This window comes from Manacus candei, unplaced genomic scaffold, assembly GCF_025592945.1.
Source record: "Manacus candei isolate 608988 ecotype Guabito, Panama unplaced genomic scaffold, ASM2559294v1 h1tg000077l, whole genome shotgun sequence".
Classification (NCBI taxonomy): Eukaryota; Metazoa; Chordata; class Aves; order Passeriformes; family Pipridae; genus Manacus; species Manacus candei.
Genome location: NW_026138125.1, coordinates 1,870,298 through 1,892,474, shown reverse-complemented (window position 1 = coordinate 1,892,474; position 22,177 = coordinate 1,870,298). Strand labels below are relative to the sequence as shown.

Genomic DNA, 22,177 nt, shown 5'->3' with positions numbered 1-22,177 from the left:
CTTCCATGATGCCTTTGTTAGGGGAGTTGTGGCTCTCTAGAGTTGCTGGCAGGATGTTTCCACGCTGCTGGAACTTAAACACACTTGGCTGTGTCTGCTGCTGTCAAATGTGCTGCAAATGCTTGACTCAGCAGCAAACGAGCCTGTGGTCTGCAGCTGCCAGCATCGATCCATCATTCCCTTGGTTGCTGGAGAGTTGGCTGAGGTATCACTTTGCTTGCCTCAGTTGCATCAAGTCATGTGACTGCACATTGCTGCTCAGATTTTGGGCGTAGGAGATCCTGGAACAGAACTGACATTGTTATGCCTTGGAAAGGGAGGAGGGAATGGCAGCCACAAGTCGGAGCAGTCCAGGACAGCAGCAGCCAGAACCCTGTGCCATGTTTTGGGTAGCTGGGAGTAGGTGAAAGAACAAAACTCTGCTGCTGCTGGGATAAGTCTGACAGCTCTTACTTCCTGTTTCATCCTTTCTGGTTACAGATGTCTAATTTGTCAACTAAGTAGCATTTTGGGAGATATTTACTGGTTACGGATGCAAGCTCTGTAGCATTTGGTGGACATGAAGTAATTCAAATCCCAGAACCAGACAGTTCTGATGTCAGCTGGTCCCATGAGTATCCAGCAACTGCAGTTTAACTTTGGGAGGGAAAGAAGGAAAGTGAAACAAAGTCTGTAAGAATGGATAGTTGCTGTTGCAAGGCTGAAAAAAAAAAAGGTTTCTTCAAGCACACACTGTCTGATAGTGCTTGTTTACTACTGCATGTTCAGCTCTAATGGAAGTAATAGTTCAACATTTCTTGTTTAGCCCATTTTGACCAGGATATTGAGTCATTTTAATACCTTTATTTATGTAGTATTACTAAAAGCATATAGGCAGTAAGAGTGTGTAGAAAATCATGTCCTCCAAATCCTGGAAATACTGATAAAGTTTTAACCTTGCCCAAATATATCAGAATCCTCAAACTGAATTCATCCATCACAGATAGTTTTTATCATAAGCAGAAGCCAAGGTGCACTTCTTAGTGGCACTAACCATGTTGTGTGAAAAGGGGTTGCCAAAATATGTATTATGTACCAAGACATAAGCTGTTCTGGCAGAATGAATCTTGTTTGCATCATATGAATATATTATTAATAAACCCCATGTTAATACTTCTTAGCTCTGGCAGAAAGGGCTGCATGTTTGAAAAGCACCATCGTGTAGCATCATAACACTGCCACAAATAGCATTTCATTAGTAAGGAAATTGCAAATATTTCTTGATTGAATTTAGTGTCAAAATTAAACATTACAGGAAAAACTGACAGATTAATTAGTTCTTAACAGGAGGGTTTACAAGTGAGGATTCCCACCCAAGCAAGTGTTTCTGTTTAGGGAGAGACTGCATCGAAAACTGACTTCATCTAGGAACTCCTGCTTGGTCATCACAGGTGCAAAAATCCCTCCTGTGTCTGTCCTCGGCTCTGCCAGCAGGATGAAAAAGAAGAAAGTTCCCACAGCTAATAAATGGCACATAACTATTAGATACCACACTTATTTTTTGTGCCTGTTTACAAATCTGTCAAGTAGATGCTTAAACATGCTTTTTAATCAAGTAATCTTATTTCAAAGTCCTGTCTGGTGTTGGATGTTTTCGAAGTCTGATAGGCCCTGGGTACTACTCTCTTGTCCAGGAGCAGTTAACACAACTAAGCTGTTATACCTGGAATGTCATGGTTAAAGGATCCCCAAGAATCTGTGGGGTATTCCAATACTACTCTCCACAGTCAGGTTTTTTAGAGAAGTCTCTCATTGTATTTTTTCCCCGTGTATTTTTTAATGTGCTGGAAACCTACTGAGGATAATTAGCAAATAATCCTCTGAAAGATTATCTAATTAATGGGAAATTGGAGTCATGCAGCTTGACTCTAGAGATGAAAGCAACCTATGTGTCTGCATGCACAATGGCCCTGTGTTCTTTCCTTAATGGATTTCAGGGATGTAAAGTGAGAGGTTGGGAAGGCTCTAAATCTTTTCATAATTAACCTGTAATCTACTAACATAATGACAGAGAGCGTTACTTATAAGAATTTGTGTAATCTTAGCCAGTTTAAAGGAGATGTTAAACATGGCTGAAATTGCCAATTTCTGTGGGGGTTTACAGAATCAGGACTACTACTTGGTACTTATTCATTGGTGACATTCATCAGGATCCTTTCTTTAATGTGTATTATGACTTAACTTATGTTCCTTTTAAAGCAACACACCATCTCATGTGCCAGCAAATGCTATGTTCATAAGCTTGCTATTTTCAATTATAATTAAAACTTAATCAGATAAAAAAAAGATAATATCAAGATTCAAGATTTTATTAATTTGCTTAATAAATTTTTATTCTGGTGATAATAACTGACATGCTCATATAAATGAGAGTCCTGGGAGAGTAAATTTAAATCTGCCTTCCCACCAGCAGCTCCAGCCCTGCACGTGCCTTCTTTTGTAGTTTGTGGTGGGTACAGGTTTTCAGATGTAAATCAGATAATCCTCATTAGATGAAAACTGGGCATTTCAATACAGCTTTAGAATAACCCTTTGGCCTTTTCCCCTCGGTCCAAATCATATTATGGCACAGACAGAGACTGCCACACTATTCAAACAGTAGAGAAGGGCTAAATCTGATGCAGAGTCACATCCTCTTTATTCCAGAAGGAGCAAGTGTTGATTGAACACATTTGCTGAACATCCCTTGAGCCATGCAGCCCTGCTTATAGTACTTGCCTTTGCTCTGGAGGGAACTGATTAACTCTATTTAAATGCTACAGCAGCCAGGAAAAGTGAGCCTAAAAGAAAAGTGAGAAGATGAAATATCTATCTATGTGCCTGTCTATAAATAAAATGCAGGGGTTGATTAAAGATGAGTCTGACCTTATTTAATGCATTTCCTTATAGGTCTTTACAGCATTGCTGTGTATTTGCCAACAAAAATACCCTGCTTCCCAGTGTCATCTTATTCTGGAATATACGTATTTAAGTAATAAAAAATATACATATGTGTTATAAGGGATTAGTAGAAACTCCATACTCTCTGCATGAAAAAAAGGGCACAGGATAGAGAGCTCACACAAGAAGCTGATTTCTGTTGTGGGCCTTTGCAGTGGAAAACTACTGAATTTTTTAAAGGACTGACTGTTCTTTTTTCTCTTTTCGTATTTGTTCTAAAATGTCTTTAATCACGCAGAAAACTAGGAAGATGTCATTTATTTCTAGGTTTATCTCAAATGTTTTTATGAATGTACAATTAAAAATAATGGAATCACTGTTACAGGTTTACATGTACATGATAATAAGATTCTCATGTGCAGAATACCCTGAGAGAAAGCATGTCATCATGTTTGTGTTTTGAAACTCAGCTAGAGACAGATGTGGGAGTGTTTTTATCCTAAAAAATGTTAAATATTTATGATTAATACCCAAAAGGAATTAAAAATATAAGAACTTGTTAATTAGAAATCTCCACAAAATGTTCAATTAGAATATTGAAACATCTGAAAAAAAATTTACTCAACTTACCTTAAGATTCTTAGTTGAAAATAAGTTATTGTGAAGGTCTCATTTTCTAACACACCTGAATTTTTCAGAACAGAAAATTACTTAAAACCATCCTTTCACCCATTGTACAAAGATTCCTGTGCTCAAGATACAGAACACCTTACTATACTGCTTTTCATAATAGAATATTAACATTTTGCTGATTTGGGCTGCTGAAATTCTTCAATGTTCAGTGAATAGCAGCATGACTGATCTGTATAATATTTCTTCCTCTAATAAAACTAAGAGAAATACTGCCCCCATTTCACAAACAATAGCTGCGTGGGATATATAAAAGATTTATGTTCATTTATACAATATTTAAACTAAGAGCACTTCCCAGCATGGGGAGATGTCAGTGTTGTCATGGCAACAGCTGAAGATGTGCCATAAATGGACAAAGCACAAGTCTTAGTCTTGTCCAAGCTCATCTATTGTTTTGACCCTCTTACCTAACAAGCCAAATTCTGCTTCTCCCCCTCTACTTTGACAGCAGATATTGTGGGAGATACAAAAGGAATAGCTGGCCTTGGGTGGGTGGGTTTGAAGATGTTTTTCAAACCTGCATACAATTCCAATTGCTTTCCCTCACTTGAAACATTTTCTGCTGATGACACAAGGCTGGGACCTGAGAAAGGATCTACTGGTGATGGATGTTGACAAGTGTGACTGTTCTTCCTTGTCTGTGATGTTTTAGGCTAACTCTACTTCTTTCATCCCATGTTCCTACAAATGTAGCACATTGCCACATCTGTCAGCCCAGTTTGGTTTACTTTCCCTCCTCCCAGTGCAAGTACAAGGAAAACACATGAAATGTGTTCAGCACTTTTCTGTGCTAAACTGGTCCTTTTCTTTAGTTGGAAGATGTATAAAAGTGACTGGTTTGCATTTGATTCGATGTGAATTGAGCTTAGTACTTCCTTGCAGCTTCTGGAATTCTTAGTGACACGTAGGGGCTGAGGGAGTGGGTTTGACCAGTTGTTTTTGCTGTGTTTTTCATTACTTGAGCAGCTTTGGGGATGGTGCTTGTTCTGCACTAGTACCAAAAAACAAAAAAAACCCCAACAACCCAAAACCAAAAGAAAAATAAGAATACAGGCTTGTGTAAGTCACGTTCTACTAATGTAGTTATGTGCCACAAGACCGCATTGCAATAAAATATATAATAGAGAGGACCTGCATCTTTAAAGTAACATCAAGGTATATAATTAATTGACCAAATTCTTTAGGAACTCGTCTTCTCTGCAGGACTTGCAGTGCAGACATTTCTCTGTCTTTTAACACTTGTAACAATCTATACAAATCTGTGTAATGACCTTATATAGGGTTTTCTTTGATGCTGTTGCTAGATATTTTTATTTAGCCAACATTTCTGTTGACTTGTAAAATAAAAGGTAGTTACATATTGTTCTTCAATATGTTCTTCAAAGCTACATTGTGGTTTCTTTAAGAAAGAAAGGATATTTTCATTATCCTGACTGTAGTAAACGTTTACATGGATTCTTAAGTATTTCTTTTGAAGTTTAAAGATGAACCACTACCTTATTGATGTGCTTTATTTTGACAGTTACTTTGCCTATGGATCAGAACTTTGCCAAAGAGTTAATCTTATAAGGAACTGAAAATGTTCTTGGTATGGAACTGTATAAGTTGAAAGTGGTGCTGAGAGGAAACAGATGCTGTACATCCATTTCAGGTCAGCTGCCAGACAGGAATTTTAAAAAAATTTAACACCAGCAGATTTTTTGGCTTTTCTGAGAGCTTGTCTGAACATCACACGGTGTTAAAGGCCCAGCTATTCTAGTGTGACTAATGTCAGATCTAAATTTGCAAATAATCAAAGTGGCTGTAAATGTTTAACCCTTTCTTAAGGTGTAAAAATCTGAATCTGTGTGTTGCTGAATGCAAATTCAGACTCCTGTTTAAATCTGACAAACTAATTGTATCAATTGATGGTGACGACTGTGTATTTTAGGTAGGTGGAACTGGAATTATAAAGGGAAACTGGATTGGCATGTACAGCCAGTTTGAATTAATTTTAAATGTCTAATTCTACTGAGTATTTATAAAATTGTTGTGGTTTGTTTCATGTGCATATTCTTCTGGCTGTCTCAATGAGCTTTTCTCTTAAGGACTTTCTGTGGTACCTGTCATGAAATTAATCATCTGCTCTGTGTTCAGCACTGCAGTTCCCAAATGCCAACACCTGTTTTTACAATTTCTTTCACAGTCGACTTTAAGAATTTATTGATTCCATTTGTGTCAGTATAAAGCTGCAAACTCTTAATCCTGAATTTATTAAAGAACATCAAAGATATGGATCAAATAATCACTGTTGCTTGTTGTTTCATGACATAAAATAATAGCAGAAACAATTGAGAAAATCATTTGCATTGAGTAATGTACAGCATCAACAAAAATCATTCATGATTTTCTTTAAACCATCATATTTACTTAATAACTCCTGATAAGCACCTTTTATTACTTGATTGTATTTGCTCCTTGAGCAAATGCCTCATTTGCAACAAAAGCAGTAATTGTTTAGAAGTCATTACTCAGTTCTTAATGAAGTGACTCATTTTGGGCCCTGGTTTATCAGTATGCACACCCCAACAAGTCATTGTCTATTGAGACTCTGATATTGAAGATATTTCAAATTAAATTAGTGTTGATGAAAGTGTTCTATAAATGCATGTGAGTCACTCACCATCAGATCTCTGTGCAGAAGTCCCAGTCCTGGGCTGGGGCTGTATCACTGTGAGATGAGATGTGGGCCAGTCCAACCTTGGACAGTGTGGATGCAAGGCATAGTCACAGAGGGATGAGTATCTGATCTAATAATGGGCAAGATTAATCAAAAACACAAGCACAAATGAACACAGGTATTTCTTCTAGCCTGAAAATTAGGAGAATATTAAAAACCATGCCAGTGGACAAGTTCAGTCATAATTCCAATTGTAGGATTTGAAACCTGTTGATGTAGGTAAAAGAAAACATATCTCCTATAGAGAAATCAAGTAGGAATCAGCGTTGGTTTTAATGTACAGCTGCCCAGGGAGCAGTCTGTCATTTTGTTTCTGTTACACCCAATGAAAAAAGCAAATTCCCAAGAAGTCCTTTATACAAAAGAGGGATGGTTTTGTTATATATTCATGGGAAGGCCATGCATGTGAAGAAAACAAATGAAAAAAAAGTAAATAAATGGAGACTTCGAAATACGATTTAGGTTTTTGATCATTTCCTCCTCTGAATTATTGTGATTGAGATCAGTCTATGGTCAGGGTTTTGAATACATCTGTTTGGAATGTCTGTTGAAAGTTTACTGTCATTCCAAGAGGTAATTTGTATGCCAGACCTTTGGATAACACAGCTGGGAGAGTTGCACCCCAAGATCCCTCTTGGATACTTTGTCCAGGCTTGTGGCTGATAACTCAATGTACGGAGTAGCACCATAAGCCACAGCAAAGAGGGTGGGCTTGTAGTCTACCTGTGACTGATCCTGAATCATGACTCTTCTTTTTTGTCATATATTTATAAAAAATGCAAAGGAGGCCAGAAATAAATAATGCTTTCCTTAGAAATGATGAGTCTATAAATATGTGTACACTATAAATATTGACTTCTATGTCATAAGAGCTTTCTGGCATCTAGGAGATTGCAAATCCATTTTACAAGCATTAGTAGGTCTAACTGTTTATACCATGTATGTTTGGAATGATCCCCTCCTTTCATGTAGAAAGATACATCCCTTACTGCAGAAAACATTTCAGAATTGTTCTAAAGCCCTTTCAAGACTTTATGTGTGAACTGTGACTAATCTCATGGCTTCCATCTGGAGCAGCTGTGTCATTCCTACTTCCTACCCCAGAGGAGCCTCAGCTCTAGCTCTGAAATAATCTTTTCTCTCTGGCCTTTCCTTTCAATTTCTTTTTATACATTTTATTCTTTGACAGATGAAGTAGCGTACAGCAGGATATTTTTTCAGAGCTAGTATGCAAAAGGATGTTATTAGGATACTTGAGAAGGTGTTACATATTCTCATTTGAAGAAAGGATATTATCTTTCCAGCATGTTAAAAATATATTTGCAAAATAATGTTTTCAATTGTAAGTATTCTTTTATCCAGCACTATCATTGATCAACTTATCTAAATAATTTCCATGGAAATTTTTAGACTTTTTTACCACACTCTTCGTAATGGGAAATTTTAAATTTAGGCTGAATGTTACAAACACAGTCAGTTGTATGAAGGCTAGATAATCAAGTAGTATAAATAAATAAGCATATCTGAGTAACATGGTGTAAATTTACACAGTCTGGACTCTTATCTTCTATGTATGCAATAAAGTTACCATGTAATATAGTGTGAGGTGAATTTCTAGTACTCCACAACACACGGTAATTTTCTTTGCAAAGTTGATAAAGAAGTAACTTGTTCTTTCTGTTTTCCAAAAGGAAGCTACTTTTCTCATATGATATTATTTAATGTAATATTACTTTGAATCTTGCAATAATATCTACTGAATTGAGAGTTGATCTGCTTGGGGGTAGAGGAAAAATATTCTTTAGACTCTTCTATAACTTCACCACAAAAATATCTAATTTGTGTGCTTGGACACATTAACTTCAGATCATTTACATTAGTTTTACGCTGCTCATTTTGTCCTTGATTTTTCCCTCAAAGTGGCTGACTGAACTTACTGCAATGTCTTTTTTGTGGCTGCAGAGCAGACTTAGCATTGTCTTGTGGCTCTTGTAAACTTGTAAACTTCAAAGGGTGTCTCACCTGTGAGGGAGGTCACCGAAAGCAGTGAATAATCTCACATAAGCAGAGCTGTAATTGAATATGAAATACCTGGTTTGGCTCGGAAGGCTTTGTGGAAGGAGCACATTCTCTTCATCAGGCAGCAGGGAGGTGAAACCACGAGGGGCAGCGGCGTTTGCGTCATGGAGGGAATCGGGCTGGGGCTGTGTTGGTGCATCAGGCCAAGGAAGTTTAAAGCCTTTCCTTGCCAAGGAAGGAAAACACGAGATCTGTCACAGTGGGAATAGTGAGCCAGACATCTCTGGTCAGTCTGCAATGCCACAGTAGTGTTACAATTCTCATCACAGAACCTACCACTGCTAGTAAGTTGATCTCAGGTTCAAGGATCAGGATTGTTGACTACAAATTCAGACCATTCTATTTTTTTAACCACAAGTCCAGCATTCTGCTGTTAGTAATTCTAGGCTTCCACTTTTTAAAACAAGCAACTATTCTCAATAAGATTTACAGATGAAGAAAACCCCAACCCCCATCATTACTTATGTATGGAGCCAGAGAATAGATATTGGCTGATTTGTAAAAGGAGATCAGCTGAAGAGATAAGAATGATAAAATTGTATGTGTGCAGGTGTGTGTGTGGGGTTTGGTTTTTTTTGCTTTCAATAATGTGAAACAATGTTTTAAAAAAATATATTGTTGACAACAACAATTTTTAAAACTGTTGGTGTCATGATTGTAGGAGACATGTTAGTCCTTTCAAAGTCAGCTCCCTTTTCAGAAGGGTTACTGCAGAAACCTTGAAAAACTGTATTTTCAGAGACTATGCTTATAATTTCAGAAAAATTAAGCCAGGATATTTTAGATGATTCCACGGATTGTTGGTATCTTCCACTGAAAAGTCATTTTGCGTGCAAGTCAAGGGCATGTCAGCTCTGCTTTAAACATTCCCTATATTCTGAAATGTAGAATTTTCTTCTTGGTTTAGAAGCCTGCATAACAGGAAAGAAAAGCAAAACCAGCAAGAGTTGAAACCCTTTGTATGTTAAAAGAAAATGTGTATGCTGCTTGACATAGAAAGTTTTATCCTGGGAATATACTTGTAAGATTTTTCAAGAGCTTGCTCCTCGGAGTAGTTGTGCATGGAACAGAAAAAAATGATTGATGTAGTTCGAGTTTTATTGATGTGATTACATGTTATAAATAGCAGTGTACGACTTTGTAATATCCCCCTGTCTTATCATCATATTTTTTTCTGATATTATCTGGACTATTTTCTGTCCAAATAAATTAAGCTCATCTCATAGAGAGAGGACTGCAAGTCTTGTGTTACTTTGATCAGAATTAGCAGTAGACGTGTCAAGCCAATTACTCTAAAATTGGACAGATGCAAAGCAGTGTGGTATGCCAATCATTAAGTGGTTTTTCTTTTGGCTTTACAACTCTGCATCCATCAGGAAAATTGTTACATTCTTCCTGGTCTCTTGAATTGCTGGATAGGGTTTCCTGCTGCCTGTCATCAAGACTGCACAATTGGAAGAAAACTGCCAGAGTTTTAAAATGTTTTTGTTAGAAAATGTGCATTACCTGTTTGCAAGAGGACTTATTCAGAATAATTGTATTTAAAAGCTGCTAACAGACCTTAATTAAAAAACACAGAACAAAGGAAATTTGTTATTAAGAGTCACATTTCATTTTAATTTTTGCCTAATGACTTCGAGCCCAGAGTTAACTTAATATATTGGATTTGCTCTTGAGTCGTACACCAAGCCTGACTGCAGTGCTGTTTTGTGTGTACAGTGTGTCTGTGGCATCCTTGCTATCAGAGCATCTCCACACTACAACACTGGGGTGGGATTGATGACAGGCTGCTTTACTGCAGCCCTCGGCAATAGATTGTTAAGATTAACACATTGTCTGAGGAAGAGATCTGTGTGAAGGGCCTGCAATTCCTTCCAGTTACATTTAACAGAGAACCATCACACATTGCTTCTCTCCCCGGAAGGTTTGTTTATATTTCAGATAAAAAAGGTAACACAGAGGATTTCCTTTTTCATTTCTCTTCCTGACTTTTGATTTATTTATGGGAATTATCTGTGTTCAGAACTTGACTGTTTAATTAAATTTGCATAAAAATGGTGAATTTTCATTGCTTGGTGATTTGTGTGAAAGGAACACTAATAATCCTCTTCAAAATTTAAGATTTCTTTGCATTCCAGAAGCTGGATGAGAAGTAAAGCAAGGATCTGCTGTCTCTTAATTGTTGAGCTGAAATCAATAGATTTTATTTGCAGTTACCTGGACTATTTCACTGCTTTGTGCAAAGAACATTATCTTCCCTATCAGAAATAGGCAAGTCATTTAAATGTTAGTTTGATCAGAACTCATACAATATACAAAATAGGTGACAAAATCTGCCATTTGGTCCAACTGAATAAACAAGGTAACATTTTCAGTCATCTCTTGCTTTCCAGTTATCTGACTACAGAAACGAGTTCACAGTGTAACAATCTAGGTGATAAACTGCCACAAACTATCTGACAATATAGTAAATGCAAATAAATATTGAAAGGACAGTATTGAGGTAAAATTAAATTATGAAAATATTTGCTGACTCAGAATTACCGTTGTTGTTTTGGCATTTTGTAGGTTTATTAGGAAAATGGGCCAGTAAAATTTATTGGGTAAAATTTTGACAGTTCTTCCAATTTACCCTCAGTTTCAAAATAAATATTACTTTATTCCAATATAATTCTTCCAGGTTTGAATTTTTGTCAGATACACCACATACAGGAATTCTTGAACATACTGCTTTTGAGTGTGGGAATGCCTCTGTGAGAGTTTTACAAGTTTAAGATATTAAATGGCAGGAATTGAACTTCTACTTGTTGAAACAGAAGATTAAATGGAAGGATTTAAAGGGCTATGGAAGAGCTGTCTAGCAGTATGTAGAGGCGTCCTTAGCATGACGTGCTCTGTGCCCAGCACATTCCCTTCTGAGAACAGGCCCTCAGGCTCCTACACACTAAAACAGGTTGTGTCTACAGCTGGAGAAGCCTGATCAGGTGTCCTCTCTCACAGCCAGTTGAAGTATCTGGCATGGTATGCATTCCTAATCTCCCTTTGCAAAAGGGAAGATCTCTACTATTGTGTTATATTCTGGCAGCCTGCTTAATTGTATTTGGCAGCTTGGTTTTGTTCTGGAGCAGCTCACTGGCCATCTAATTAAACAAGGGGTAGTGTGATACGTGTCTTGTCTCTTAAATTGATAGGGGTGATGAAAAAGGCTGTGAATAAAACTAATTATCTTTCAAAACCCAAAGCTTTTCAGTTCTGATCTTCCTTGGTTTTCATATTTCTAAGTTCATTTAAATGCTCAGACAACAAACATTTTATATGAGGCAGAAATGTCGTGAGTGTGAATTTCTCCTGGTCTTGTGTTCACACACCTTGCTCCATTCTTTGCACATCCAGGAGGGCCATGCATAGAAAAATGAATATAAGCCTCGAGTTTTCTTTTTTCTTTTCCTCTGTCTTTTATTATGATAAGGAAAATTTGTTAATCTCTGCATCATTCCAGCCCTCTCCTCTGTTGCTCCTACTGATGACAGAGGGACTCAGCTGCGTGGGGCAGACCCGCCTCAGATCATGATCTGTGACCTTCAGCTTCCAGATTATAGTGACCATTCCTTGTCCCAGGATCTGCTGAACAAGGGTCAGCTGTGGATGGGCTCCAACCAGGGTAGCAGTCTTAGATTTCTAAATCCCAAATGTATGTGTGAAGAGAATTTATTCTATTTCTATTTATCCTCCTCAAGAACAGCACTGCGAGACTTAACCACCTGTGAGTTAAGGGATGAACCAGATAAAAATATCAAGGAAAGTGCCAAGAAAATACTTTCTTTTACCTTCGTAAGAAAACAGAACACAGATAAAAGGTTATGCTAGACATGCTGGTGTTTTTTTTAATGTATCAGCCTGTATTATCTTCTCATGTACCTGAGTTTCAATGTCATTTTAAATAACTCTTTCTCATAATTATTTTGAGTTCTTCATTATTTGGTGTCCAACTGACAGTTTTATATGGACTCATTTTGCTCTGCTCCAAATTCAGAACTTTCAAAGGCATCTAAAATGAAGGATGTTTAAAATAGTCCCCTTTGTATTCATGACTCTCACTGAATTTCTTGTTCTAGAGGTTTCAGCGGGACAAAAATGAGCTTGTAATGACCCATCAATGGGGGTGCACCAGTCACATCAGTTTCAATAATTATAAATATGTTATACTGGTGCAACTTAAAGGGCAATACCAAATTATTTTCAATATGAATGTTTTTTTTCAGCACTTGATACACTTCTGAACAACTGCTATAATTCTCTATAAAAGGAAGTCTGCTTTGATTTTCAGAAGTCTGTTCAAATGCTTTTAGTATAAAAATAGCCTCTCACAACTGTTAAGCTGTGAGAATGCCATAAAGATCCCAGAGATCATTTCTAATTGGGTTACCATTTTCCATAGTTAAAGTTTGCAGTTTAAAAGTTAAAGCAGGGCTTTGAGAATGTGAAGTATCATAAAAGGCAGATCACAATGCTGAACAGTTCGTTCAAATAGGTGAGGTATTCCTGAGACCTGCTGTCAGTCCTTGCAGAGTCACTACATCCTTCCATACAGTACAATGATTTTCTCTGTGTATAATGTCCTGAACTGTGGAAGTACTTTTATCCCATTTTATAGATAAGAATCCTAGAAAAGGGAATGTTTAAGGGTTGGCAGTGTGATGTGTGAGACTGTGCCAACCACTTGGACCTACCTGCCTTTCCACACAGTTATACTCTCTCTTCAGAGTTCAGTTCTTCTGGCTATTAAACTTATTTTGGATCCTTCAAATATGTCCTGTGATCCCTGATCCAGTTCTGTTTCCTCACCTGTGAAATAGGAAGACTACTGTAGTTCTTGGGTTTGGGGTTTTTTTTCAGGTAACTGTAAACATAATAGTTACATGTCTATAATGACCTCAAAAGCAATAACTTTCTCCCCACAACAACTGAATGAAAAAGTTAAAATCCATAAAGTAAAATAGACTATAATTTGTTTGGAAAACTTTTCATGGTAAGTAAAAACTTTTGCAATTATATTCTTCATCTGTTGAGCTGATTAAAATTTACTGAAATTCTTGGGGAAAAAAAAGACCTTTGATCAAAAATTTGCATATTGAAATCACACGAAACTCCAGCAAAAATATTATCATCTAGTAGGTTTCTATTTGTTTGTAAGTTGAAAATTCATCTGTATTGTATTGTGGATAGCAGATACTAAGGAAGAGGTCTTCCTGTTAATGTGCCATAAGGCCTGTGGTTTGAATCCTTGCAGCATGCTGAGAATTAGGTCTTATTGGACAATTATTTATGTCAAATGGGACTTAATTTTTTAATAGCAGCATTTATGATTCGTTTTAATGCTCTTGATTTCTGACATACCACAACTTGCTCACACTAATGTCAAGTTTGAAATAGTGGCATAAAAATAAGGAATAAAAAAAATCTCCAACAAAAAACCCAACCCAAACCCAACCAACCAAAAAAACCAACCAACCAACCAACAAAAACCTCCAAAACCCCAAAAACCCACCAACAAAAACCACCAAAAAACCACCCACCCTGAATCTGGAGCTTTGGCATTTGAACTTTTCTGATATATTTCTTCTAGTCTAAATTTGGCAAACTCAAGTTGAGCATCTTTTTAAAGGGAAAAAAAATCACTTGGCTTCTTTACAGTAATGGAGACAAATAACTTTGTCAGGGGTAGGGGATGCAATTCTCATTGGTTATGTTCTTTTAAATGTGCTTTGGTTCTAAATAAAAGCTAATTAACAATATTTTTGTTCCTTATAGAGACCAATACATGGCACAATACATATCACAACCAATGATATTTATATATTTATTATTGGTTGTGCTGTAGTTAACATGAATCCTTTTTAGGTAAATTGTATGTTAATACATCTGAGCTTTTGAACAATATCTGCCTTTAATTATCCTTTTGAAAGGATCTCTCCATCTTTCTAATGTGACCACAGGACAGGAGCTTACCAGAACCTGAGAATAACAACAATATTTCAGCTCTTTTATTAACAATTCAAAACCTCCAATGACTGGTAATAATGCTTTGCCTGTGTCCAAGCTGTTCCAGGTTTGGGGATACATGTATAAAATACAAGTTTGTTGAATCTCTGTGAAGCTTCCAGAAACCTTTTTAGGTCAGATGAAGGTCTTTGCCTCAGTCTTCTGGCTTGTTCTGTTAATTTTTTAAATCAACTGCTCAAACTCCCAAGAATAATTTTTTTTTGTGCTGAGTAGAACCTGAATGCTTCTTTTGCCTCCAGTCAGTAAGACACAAAAAATGGGAGAGTCTCCCAGGTCATTAAATCTGGATAGCCTTTGTTTGGATACAGCAAGTTACAAATCTTGGTCACAGGGCTTTAGAAGCAGCTGTTGACTATGTCAGATATAACTCAACATTTCTGGTAATTTATGGCTTTTTTAGCCAAGGTACCACTCATTCCTTGTCCATGTTCAGGGTCAACTTGCCTCCTTTGCTTTTGGAAGCTGGGTTCAGGCTTGTGGACTGCAGGTATAAGCTGAAAAAATTCCCTGGTAAATGTGCAGTCACAGGCATTTGCAATATTCTAGGCCATTTCAGTTGTTCTATTTGGAGTTGGGACATCAATAATACATAGTTTCATTAAAAGACAATGTGCTCTAATGTCATTGCAGTGAGTTATTTTGGGTGATTTAAGTGACCCCATTTGAAATACAACAGATTAAAGTATGCACCTGTATGTTCAATTGCAGAAGGTTTGCACCATGTACCTAGAAGGAAAATTGGAAGTTTCTTACAGCCCTTCAAGTTTTATTATTTCTATTCTTAAATGCCAATGTATACATTCAGTATCCTGATAAAGCTCAGTTGGAGCTGTAACATATTGGCCTTCTTTTAGTTCCTGCCCCCTGGAAAGCCAAAACTAAACAAAAACGTCAAGTCCTCCTTTTCTCTGCTTTATTTGTGTTCTTCTTTTGAGATGATCCTGTTTGAAAACAGAAGGTTGGCACCTGAGAGAGGAAGCACAGCAGAGTGTGAAGCAGTAGGATGCCAGACAGGAGGGGTCCTGCTCTCTCCCAGCCCTGCACAGCCCTTGCACATGCTGGGATATTGTCCCTGCCTGGGATTTTGAGCAGGCTGAGAAATTGCTGTGAACTCTGCCTTATGGGACTTGCCTCATTTCTGGCTTTACAAACAGCTTTGCTTAAATAACTGTTTTCTGGTGTTCATCTCTACCTGTGCTGGAAAGGGTGACATACAAAATTGATGGCTTTGGTATAGTTGGCTGGCCATTTATTAGTGTTCTACTCACTGAAGAGTGGCAGTGAAAGCTTGCTGTACATAGAAGGTATTTCAGCAGCTGTTAAAAGAGATCCCAGGCATTATTTTTTTTCTGAAATCAGGAGCAGATTTACCACCAGTGTCTATGTGTCTCCATCATTCAGTAGTTTTATGCTCAGGTTTTTTTATATTACAGGTGTGCTCTTGGGGACTGTTTACTGAGTGTTGTAGAGAAAGCTGGTTCACTGTGTTCTCCACATGGGTAATGTTTTCATGATTTGAAAAGTTATACAATTTTTTTGGTAAGTTTTTTCTAGGTTTTTGGGGGGGTTGTTTGTTTTTGTTTTGTTGTTGTTGTTGTTTTTATTTTTATTTCAGAGTTCAGGATTGTGCAGCTGTGCCAGTTTGCCCACTGTGACCCGTTTGTGGGACATGCCAGTGGAGGCCTGGCTGCTCTTTTGGTAGTAAATAGGAAGATGAAAGCAAATCAAACAGAAGTGAACCTGGAGATAAGTGAACTTTAGGACTGGACTGCTTTACTGTTCTTTGAGATTGCTGCTATTGGTGAGCACCATGGTGTAGTGAATATTCAGTTTCAGAAAACCACATCCACGCTGCCTGCATGAAAGCCCATGTTGTGAATATTTAACCCTGAAATGGAAATTGTCTGATATTTTTCAGTGAGGCAAAGATGAAGACACAAGACAAATATAAACAAAAACATATAAATAAAGGGGATTAAGGGAAAATGGACATCTCTTTGCAAGAACCACAAAAAAATCTGTTTTAAAAAAATTCTGAAATTGAAAAATGAATGATTTAATATAGAAAATCCTGAAGTCAGAGATTACAATAACAATAAAAATAACAATTTTTTTTTCTAACTTGTCAGCAAATTGGAAAGAACTGTGTGGATTAAAGGAAAACCTTTGCACAAAGTCCTGAAACTCTACTGCTTCTGTAGTAAGAAATGAGGAAAATCTTCAGCTGATATACACTGTTGTAGTTCACTGAAGCCAATGAAGTTATGGAAGTTTGCAGTTGCTAAAGGTTTGACCATTGCAATAGATGAAAACAAACAACCAAAACAATTTGGCATGATAGACACGGAAGGAAAAATATTCTTGGAAAGCTTTAAAACTTCCTATATCAAAATTTGTTACCTCACTGAATCTGCAAAAAATTTTAGGATGCCTTGAGGAATTTTTTTTAATGGAAGAAGCAAAGTATATTGTTATTAAGCAGTAGAGTGATTTATGTCAAGGATCTCAGACTTTAAAAAAAAAACCAAAGGAAAAAGTAAAGCTGTTTAATAGTTTTGGTGGGATTGTACTTTCTCCTTGAAGGGAGGGAATAATAAATCCTAGGTTCCTTAGCTTTGTTACTTTAGTACACATATATAATCCAGAAATTCCAGCTCTGCTTGTAGTCCAGGAGACAGCAGAGAGACTGGAAGATACAGGTCCTGATCTGAAGTGTGTAGAATTTGTACAGAAAACAAATTCAGAAATTAAAAAAACACAAGGCTTGAGAAGAGTGTGTTCTTGACCTCATAGTCATGGCCCAGGCAGAAGCAGAGCTGAGGTCATGATGTCTGGCTCTTTAGAGTCTTGTGCACTGAGTTCCCACTGGGTCTTCCCCAAGGATTGAAGTCTCCTGGTACTTCCCTGTTCATTCTGCACAGGGTTGCTAGGACACCTTTCAGGCAGGTGGAAAATGAACCCTCTTAGGGACTTCTTTACGAACTGGTCATAAATTCTAATGAGATGAAGGTCCAGGTTTGATATACATTATATTTAAGTTTCCACTTGGTAGATACACACATAATGGTATGATGGTACTGCACAGAAGTAAGGGTCTTTACCACGTTGAAGCAATTATAAACTAGGAAAATGAGCTGAAGATTTTGTATAGGTAGGGTTGGTACAGTTTTGCCAAGTGACTTTGGGGTAGAAATGTGGATCCAGGAACATGACACTGATGGATAGCTCTGGATCTCCCCATGTAGATTAGGTATCTGGCAGACTTGTGTCTGAAATGTTGGATGTGGGGCAGCCATTTGTAGCTGCTGTGCTGATTGCAGAAATCCTCAAATTTTACTCTACTAGAATTTTGAAGAAGGGAGAAGGTACCTCGGAAAAGGCATCTGTGCCTGTTGGTCCTGGTCTGGAGCATTTTTTACAAGTATTAACAGTATCACATGTCTGTTCTTTGCCTTAAGTTGTCGTGAGGGATTTTTAGAAAATACCATCATCTAGTCTAGATGACTGAAGAGTTAAATTGGAACTATTTTGTTGGGTTAGGGCCTTAGTTTCTGAGGCCCATGAAGTGAATCAAACCATTATTTTGTTGAGGGTAGAATGTGTGTGAAATGGGGTATTTTTCTTTATTTGGAATCACTTTGTAAGGGGTGAAGGAATTACATCAAAATCTGAGCAGTTTGTTGGCAGACTTCACAAACTGCTATTGCTGTGCAGGTGGAGGCAGTGGTAGATTTGTGGCTTACTGTGCTGGCTCTATTTTTAGTTTCTGATTGCTTGCAAGTTCTGTTTACAAATGTCAGGAAAATGCATTAGGATTATCTGCTTTATTGTAGAGGTAATAAAATGTTGTCCAATTTAGCCAATAAACCAGCTAAAAGCAGGGTCCTGCTGTCATGGCAGTGGAGCTGCTAAATGTACACAGTGGCCTCACAGGATTTTTAAGCTGCCTGCTCTGTTCTTTCCTCATTGCTTGTTTCCCACCATTGTATTGATTCAATAGGGAGATCAGGAATCTTTGGGGTTTTTCTTACAGCACGTGCTTCTCTGGGAATAGCTGTAAATGCATATTGAGAAGAAGGAAGGGGAGAGATGAGCCAAGGCTGTATGGACCATTCCTGCAGAGCCACAAATTGCTCCTGGAAGTCAGCAGGGACACTGGAGTCATAAGGACCATGGATTATTCCTTTGCCCAGGGGTCTCAAATCTTTGGCTACCAAGAAGTACTTCCCTAGAAGTCCCTTCAGCTTCAGTGGCTGCAGTGGGAGTCAGTCATTCTTAGTGTGGTTAGTCTGTGGCAATCTCTCTTGGATGATACCCTATAAGCCAATACTGCAGATGTTTTCACTGCCATAGAGCCTGGATCCATGGACAAACATCCCATGTAACCCGGGGTGACTTACTGGTGAGCTTTGTGACTGTACTTGTCAGCTAGAAGTATCAACGTGCTGAAGTCAGGGCTGAAGGTGCTTTAATGTTGTTATTTGACTCTGAAAGAAAAAAAAATTGGGTTGTTTATGTAAATAAATAATATATATAAAAAATCTTTCCAGTGCTTAAATGGTCATTGCTACCTTTATTATGGCCTTTCACCACTACAAGTTAGCGTTGTAGGGTGCCAGTCCGAGCTGTAGTCACTAGTTAGCAAAAAGTTTGAGCAGACTTGTGACACTGCTAGTTAATACTTGTTTTTCATTAGTGTTCTGGATAGCTCAGGTCAAACAGATTGTGTCTTAGTGCTGGGGTAGAATACATAAAATACAGTTCTCATGCTAAGGACCTTGTGTTTTAAATACAACAAATATGTCCCCTAAAGCATACCATAAGGTGTGGCTCTCTGCATGCAGTTCATCACCCAGAGAAAGAACAAATTCATTTTTAAAGGAGCCATAAAGTTTATTTGTTTTAAGTCAGGATCTGAGTTAGGAAAGAAACTGGCAATTTAGTGAAAACTGAAGAGTTATTCTACTACAGGGGCAGGCTAGAAATAGAAGTAGGAGTAAAAGTGTTGCTTTGAACTGCATCATATGCAAGCAGTAATGACAGGAACATTGCAAGTTTGTATGTACCTGTGAATGCCCTTTTTTTTTAAATGCAAGTTCTGCAGTTTTTGAAATCGTGCCTCTAAGGAGGCAGACAGGGAAAATTTGATAGGTAATATATTATTATGCAGTGAAGTGTTGAAATTTGCAGATGGATCACTTCAAGCTCTTGCCTGGCAAGTCTGACCAAGAAATATAGCCTCTTTTTTTACCTAGGAGATGAAGTGTGGGACATTATGATTTAAAAATGAGAGGGAGACGTAAATCTACACTAACTGTTTCAGTACTCTTCAACTTTGAGAAAACTGGAATCTGGAAAAGAACTTGATGACTTTTCTTTTTGGTTTGGCCAACTGTAATGATAAAGTCACAAATATTTGTGACACGTGGCATGGTCGTGGCCACAGCTAGGTCTTAGATCCATAACAAAAGGGTTATTTTTCCCAAGATTTTATTTTCTGTTTATCCAGATAAGTGCCACAGAACTGCAACTTACTGTTACTGAAAAGAACAGTCAAACCATAGCATCTCCGTTCTGCCAAGCTGTTCTAATGAATACTGGAATACTGAAAATCAGATATTGTGTTTGTCAGCTTAAGATTTACAAAGTCACTGATGAGTCGTTTTGAGTCTGTTTTGTGGGTTTGTTTGTTGTTTTTTTTTTCCTTAGTAAGTTAGCTGATATTTGTTCATAAAAAAGAATTAAATCAATCCTTTTAGGCTGTATTTCAGACTCTATGAATATTGGAACTAGAGGGCTGTGAGTTTTTTCAGGGAGCACAGGTTCAGGTAGTCCTTTTATAAAACACAGCAAGAAGCTGGAGCTGCTCAGTGTTTGAGAGCTTGGCATAGCCAGGCTGTCAGCCTGGGAGAGTTGCAGTTTGATGAAGTCCCAGGTGATGGCCTCTTACCTTGCTACTTCCTTCTTCCCTGGTATTCCTCTGGGCTCCAGAAGTATTTTTCTTGCACAGCATCTCCTAGAATTGGAAAGTGTGAGGGGATGGAATTAGGATGCATGGAGTAAAATTATAAAAATAGTATATTTTTCCTAGATGTTAGACCATTTTTAGAGTTTTGTTTATTTTTTAGAGGTAGTATTCAGTCAAAATCAGACCTGGTCAATTTTCCTACTAATGCTTTTTTCTCTGGAAATCACATATTTGATGGGATTTGAAGCATTTCCTGGGGCTGTGTGAATTGTCCTTAGGCTTTTTGTCAAAAAGATGGCACTCAAGAAGTCTCCATGGGCCTGCATAGTTTTCTGTCATCCAGTTCAAGGGACTTGAAACTCCTGGCTGTAGCAAGGAGCACCTTGAGACATGTACAGTTTTCTGAGAGCTTGAAATTGTAGTTCCAAAATGTTTTTACTCCAGTCTGCATCTAAACCACAGTATATTTCATAAAAATATCTGAATGCTATTCTAATATCTGCTCCATTACAGTTTTGCAAGAAAGAAAAGCATCCTTCAAGTGACCTGACCATTTCCTGCAGCACAAGGCCTTTCTTGTAGACATTTTGAACTGTTGGTCAGGTTGTTCTAGTGGGAACTGGGTGGAACTAAGCCTATGTGTTGAAACAAGTTTGGTAGATCTTGAATGAGTGAAGAAGAAAGGATACAAAAAATTTAAAGTGATTCTAAATAATGGTTTTTTTCCTTCAGCTGTCTCCGTAATGAGATACAGTGCATCCTCCTTTGGATTTGCTGTAAGTAGAAGATACATTTAAATATTCTCTATCCCTTTTATTTTTTTAATGGGCTTTCCCTAAACATGAAATACTGTATTTTTTCTTATGGTAATTTCATGGCAAGTTGTGCAAAGTCAACGATGGATTAGGAAAAGTATTGTTGAAGTCAAACATTGGGAAGGACGTTTGCATTGCACTTTTTCAGTTTCTGCCCACTAAGTCTTATATTGGAGTTAATATCAATGCTTGCATCTCATCATCAGTAGATAATGTTTTCTTCTACAAAATCTCTCGCTTTTTTGTTGAACTTGAGCCAAATTCCAAAGTTCCCTTGTGAATTTTATGTTACCATGTTCCTATTGAAGTCTATGGTAAGACTGCTATTTGACTTTGGAATGACAGCTTGCCTCTCTAGTCCTTGCCATGACTTTCCTGATTAGCAGCAGAGCAAAAAATTCCCAACTACAAGCAATGACTCATATCAAATAATTTGTCTCTTTCTTTCAAATTTGAAGGTTAGATGACTCTAGAAAGCTTGATGTAAGGATGAAAGTTCTTACAGTGGGACAAGCCTAATTTTTGGTGTCTTCATTAACTGGAAATACAAATATGGCAATTTTCCTGATGATACAGGATAACATATTCATATAATATCTGGATACAATGGGATTTTGAAAAAAGTTAGTATTTTCTTGCTTTGAAACAAAACTTTCTAAGAAATTAGTGACTACAAGAAAAAGGAATGACTGCCAGGCACTTCCAAACACTTCTTTCTTCAGAATCTTTGCATAAGAAGCATATTAGTATTTTAACTCTTGTTGTACCACAGTTGCAGATTGTGGTGGTTCTTTTTTATCCTTAATTTCTCTACAAGTGATGGATTAAAAATAAATAAGTTTTTAATCTCTTGATTGACTTCCTGACCTCTGAAGTGTATCATTATGCAATAATACGTGGCGAAAATGTGAAGATCAATTC

General features: G+C 37.4%; 1 protein-coding gene across 1 annotated transcript in view; it reads left to right on the top strand.

Annotated features, from left to right (window-relative positions):
• The window catches only part of TMEM163 (transmembrane protein 163), a 93,109-nt gene that overhangs the window by 33,989 nt on the left and 36,943 nt on the right, over positions 1–22,177 (top strand). The window contains exon 3 of the mRNA XM_051810316.1: positions 21,174–21,217. Within this exon, the coding sequence (XP_051666276.1) occupies positions 21,174–21,217 (44 nt within the window). The remainder of the gene's footprint in view (positions 1–21,173; positions 21,218–22,177) is intronic.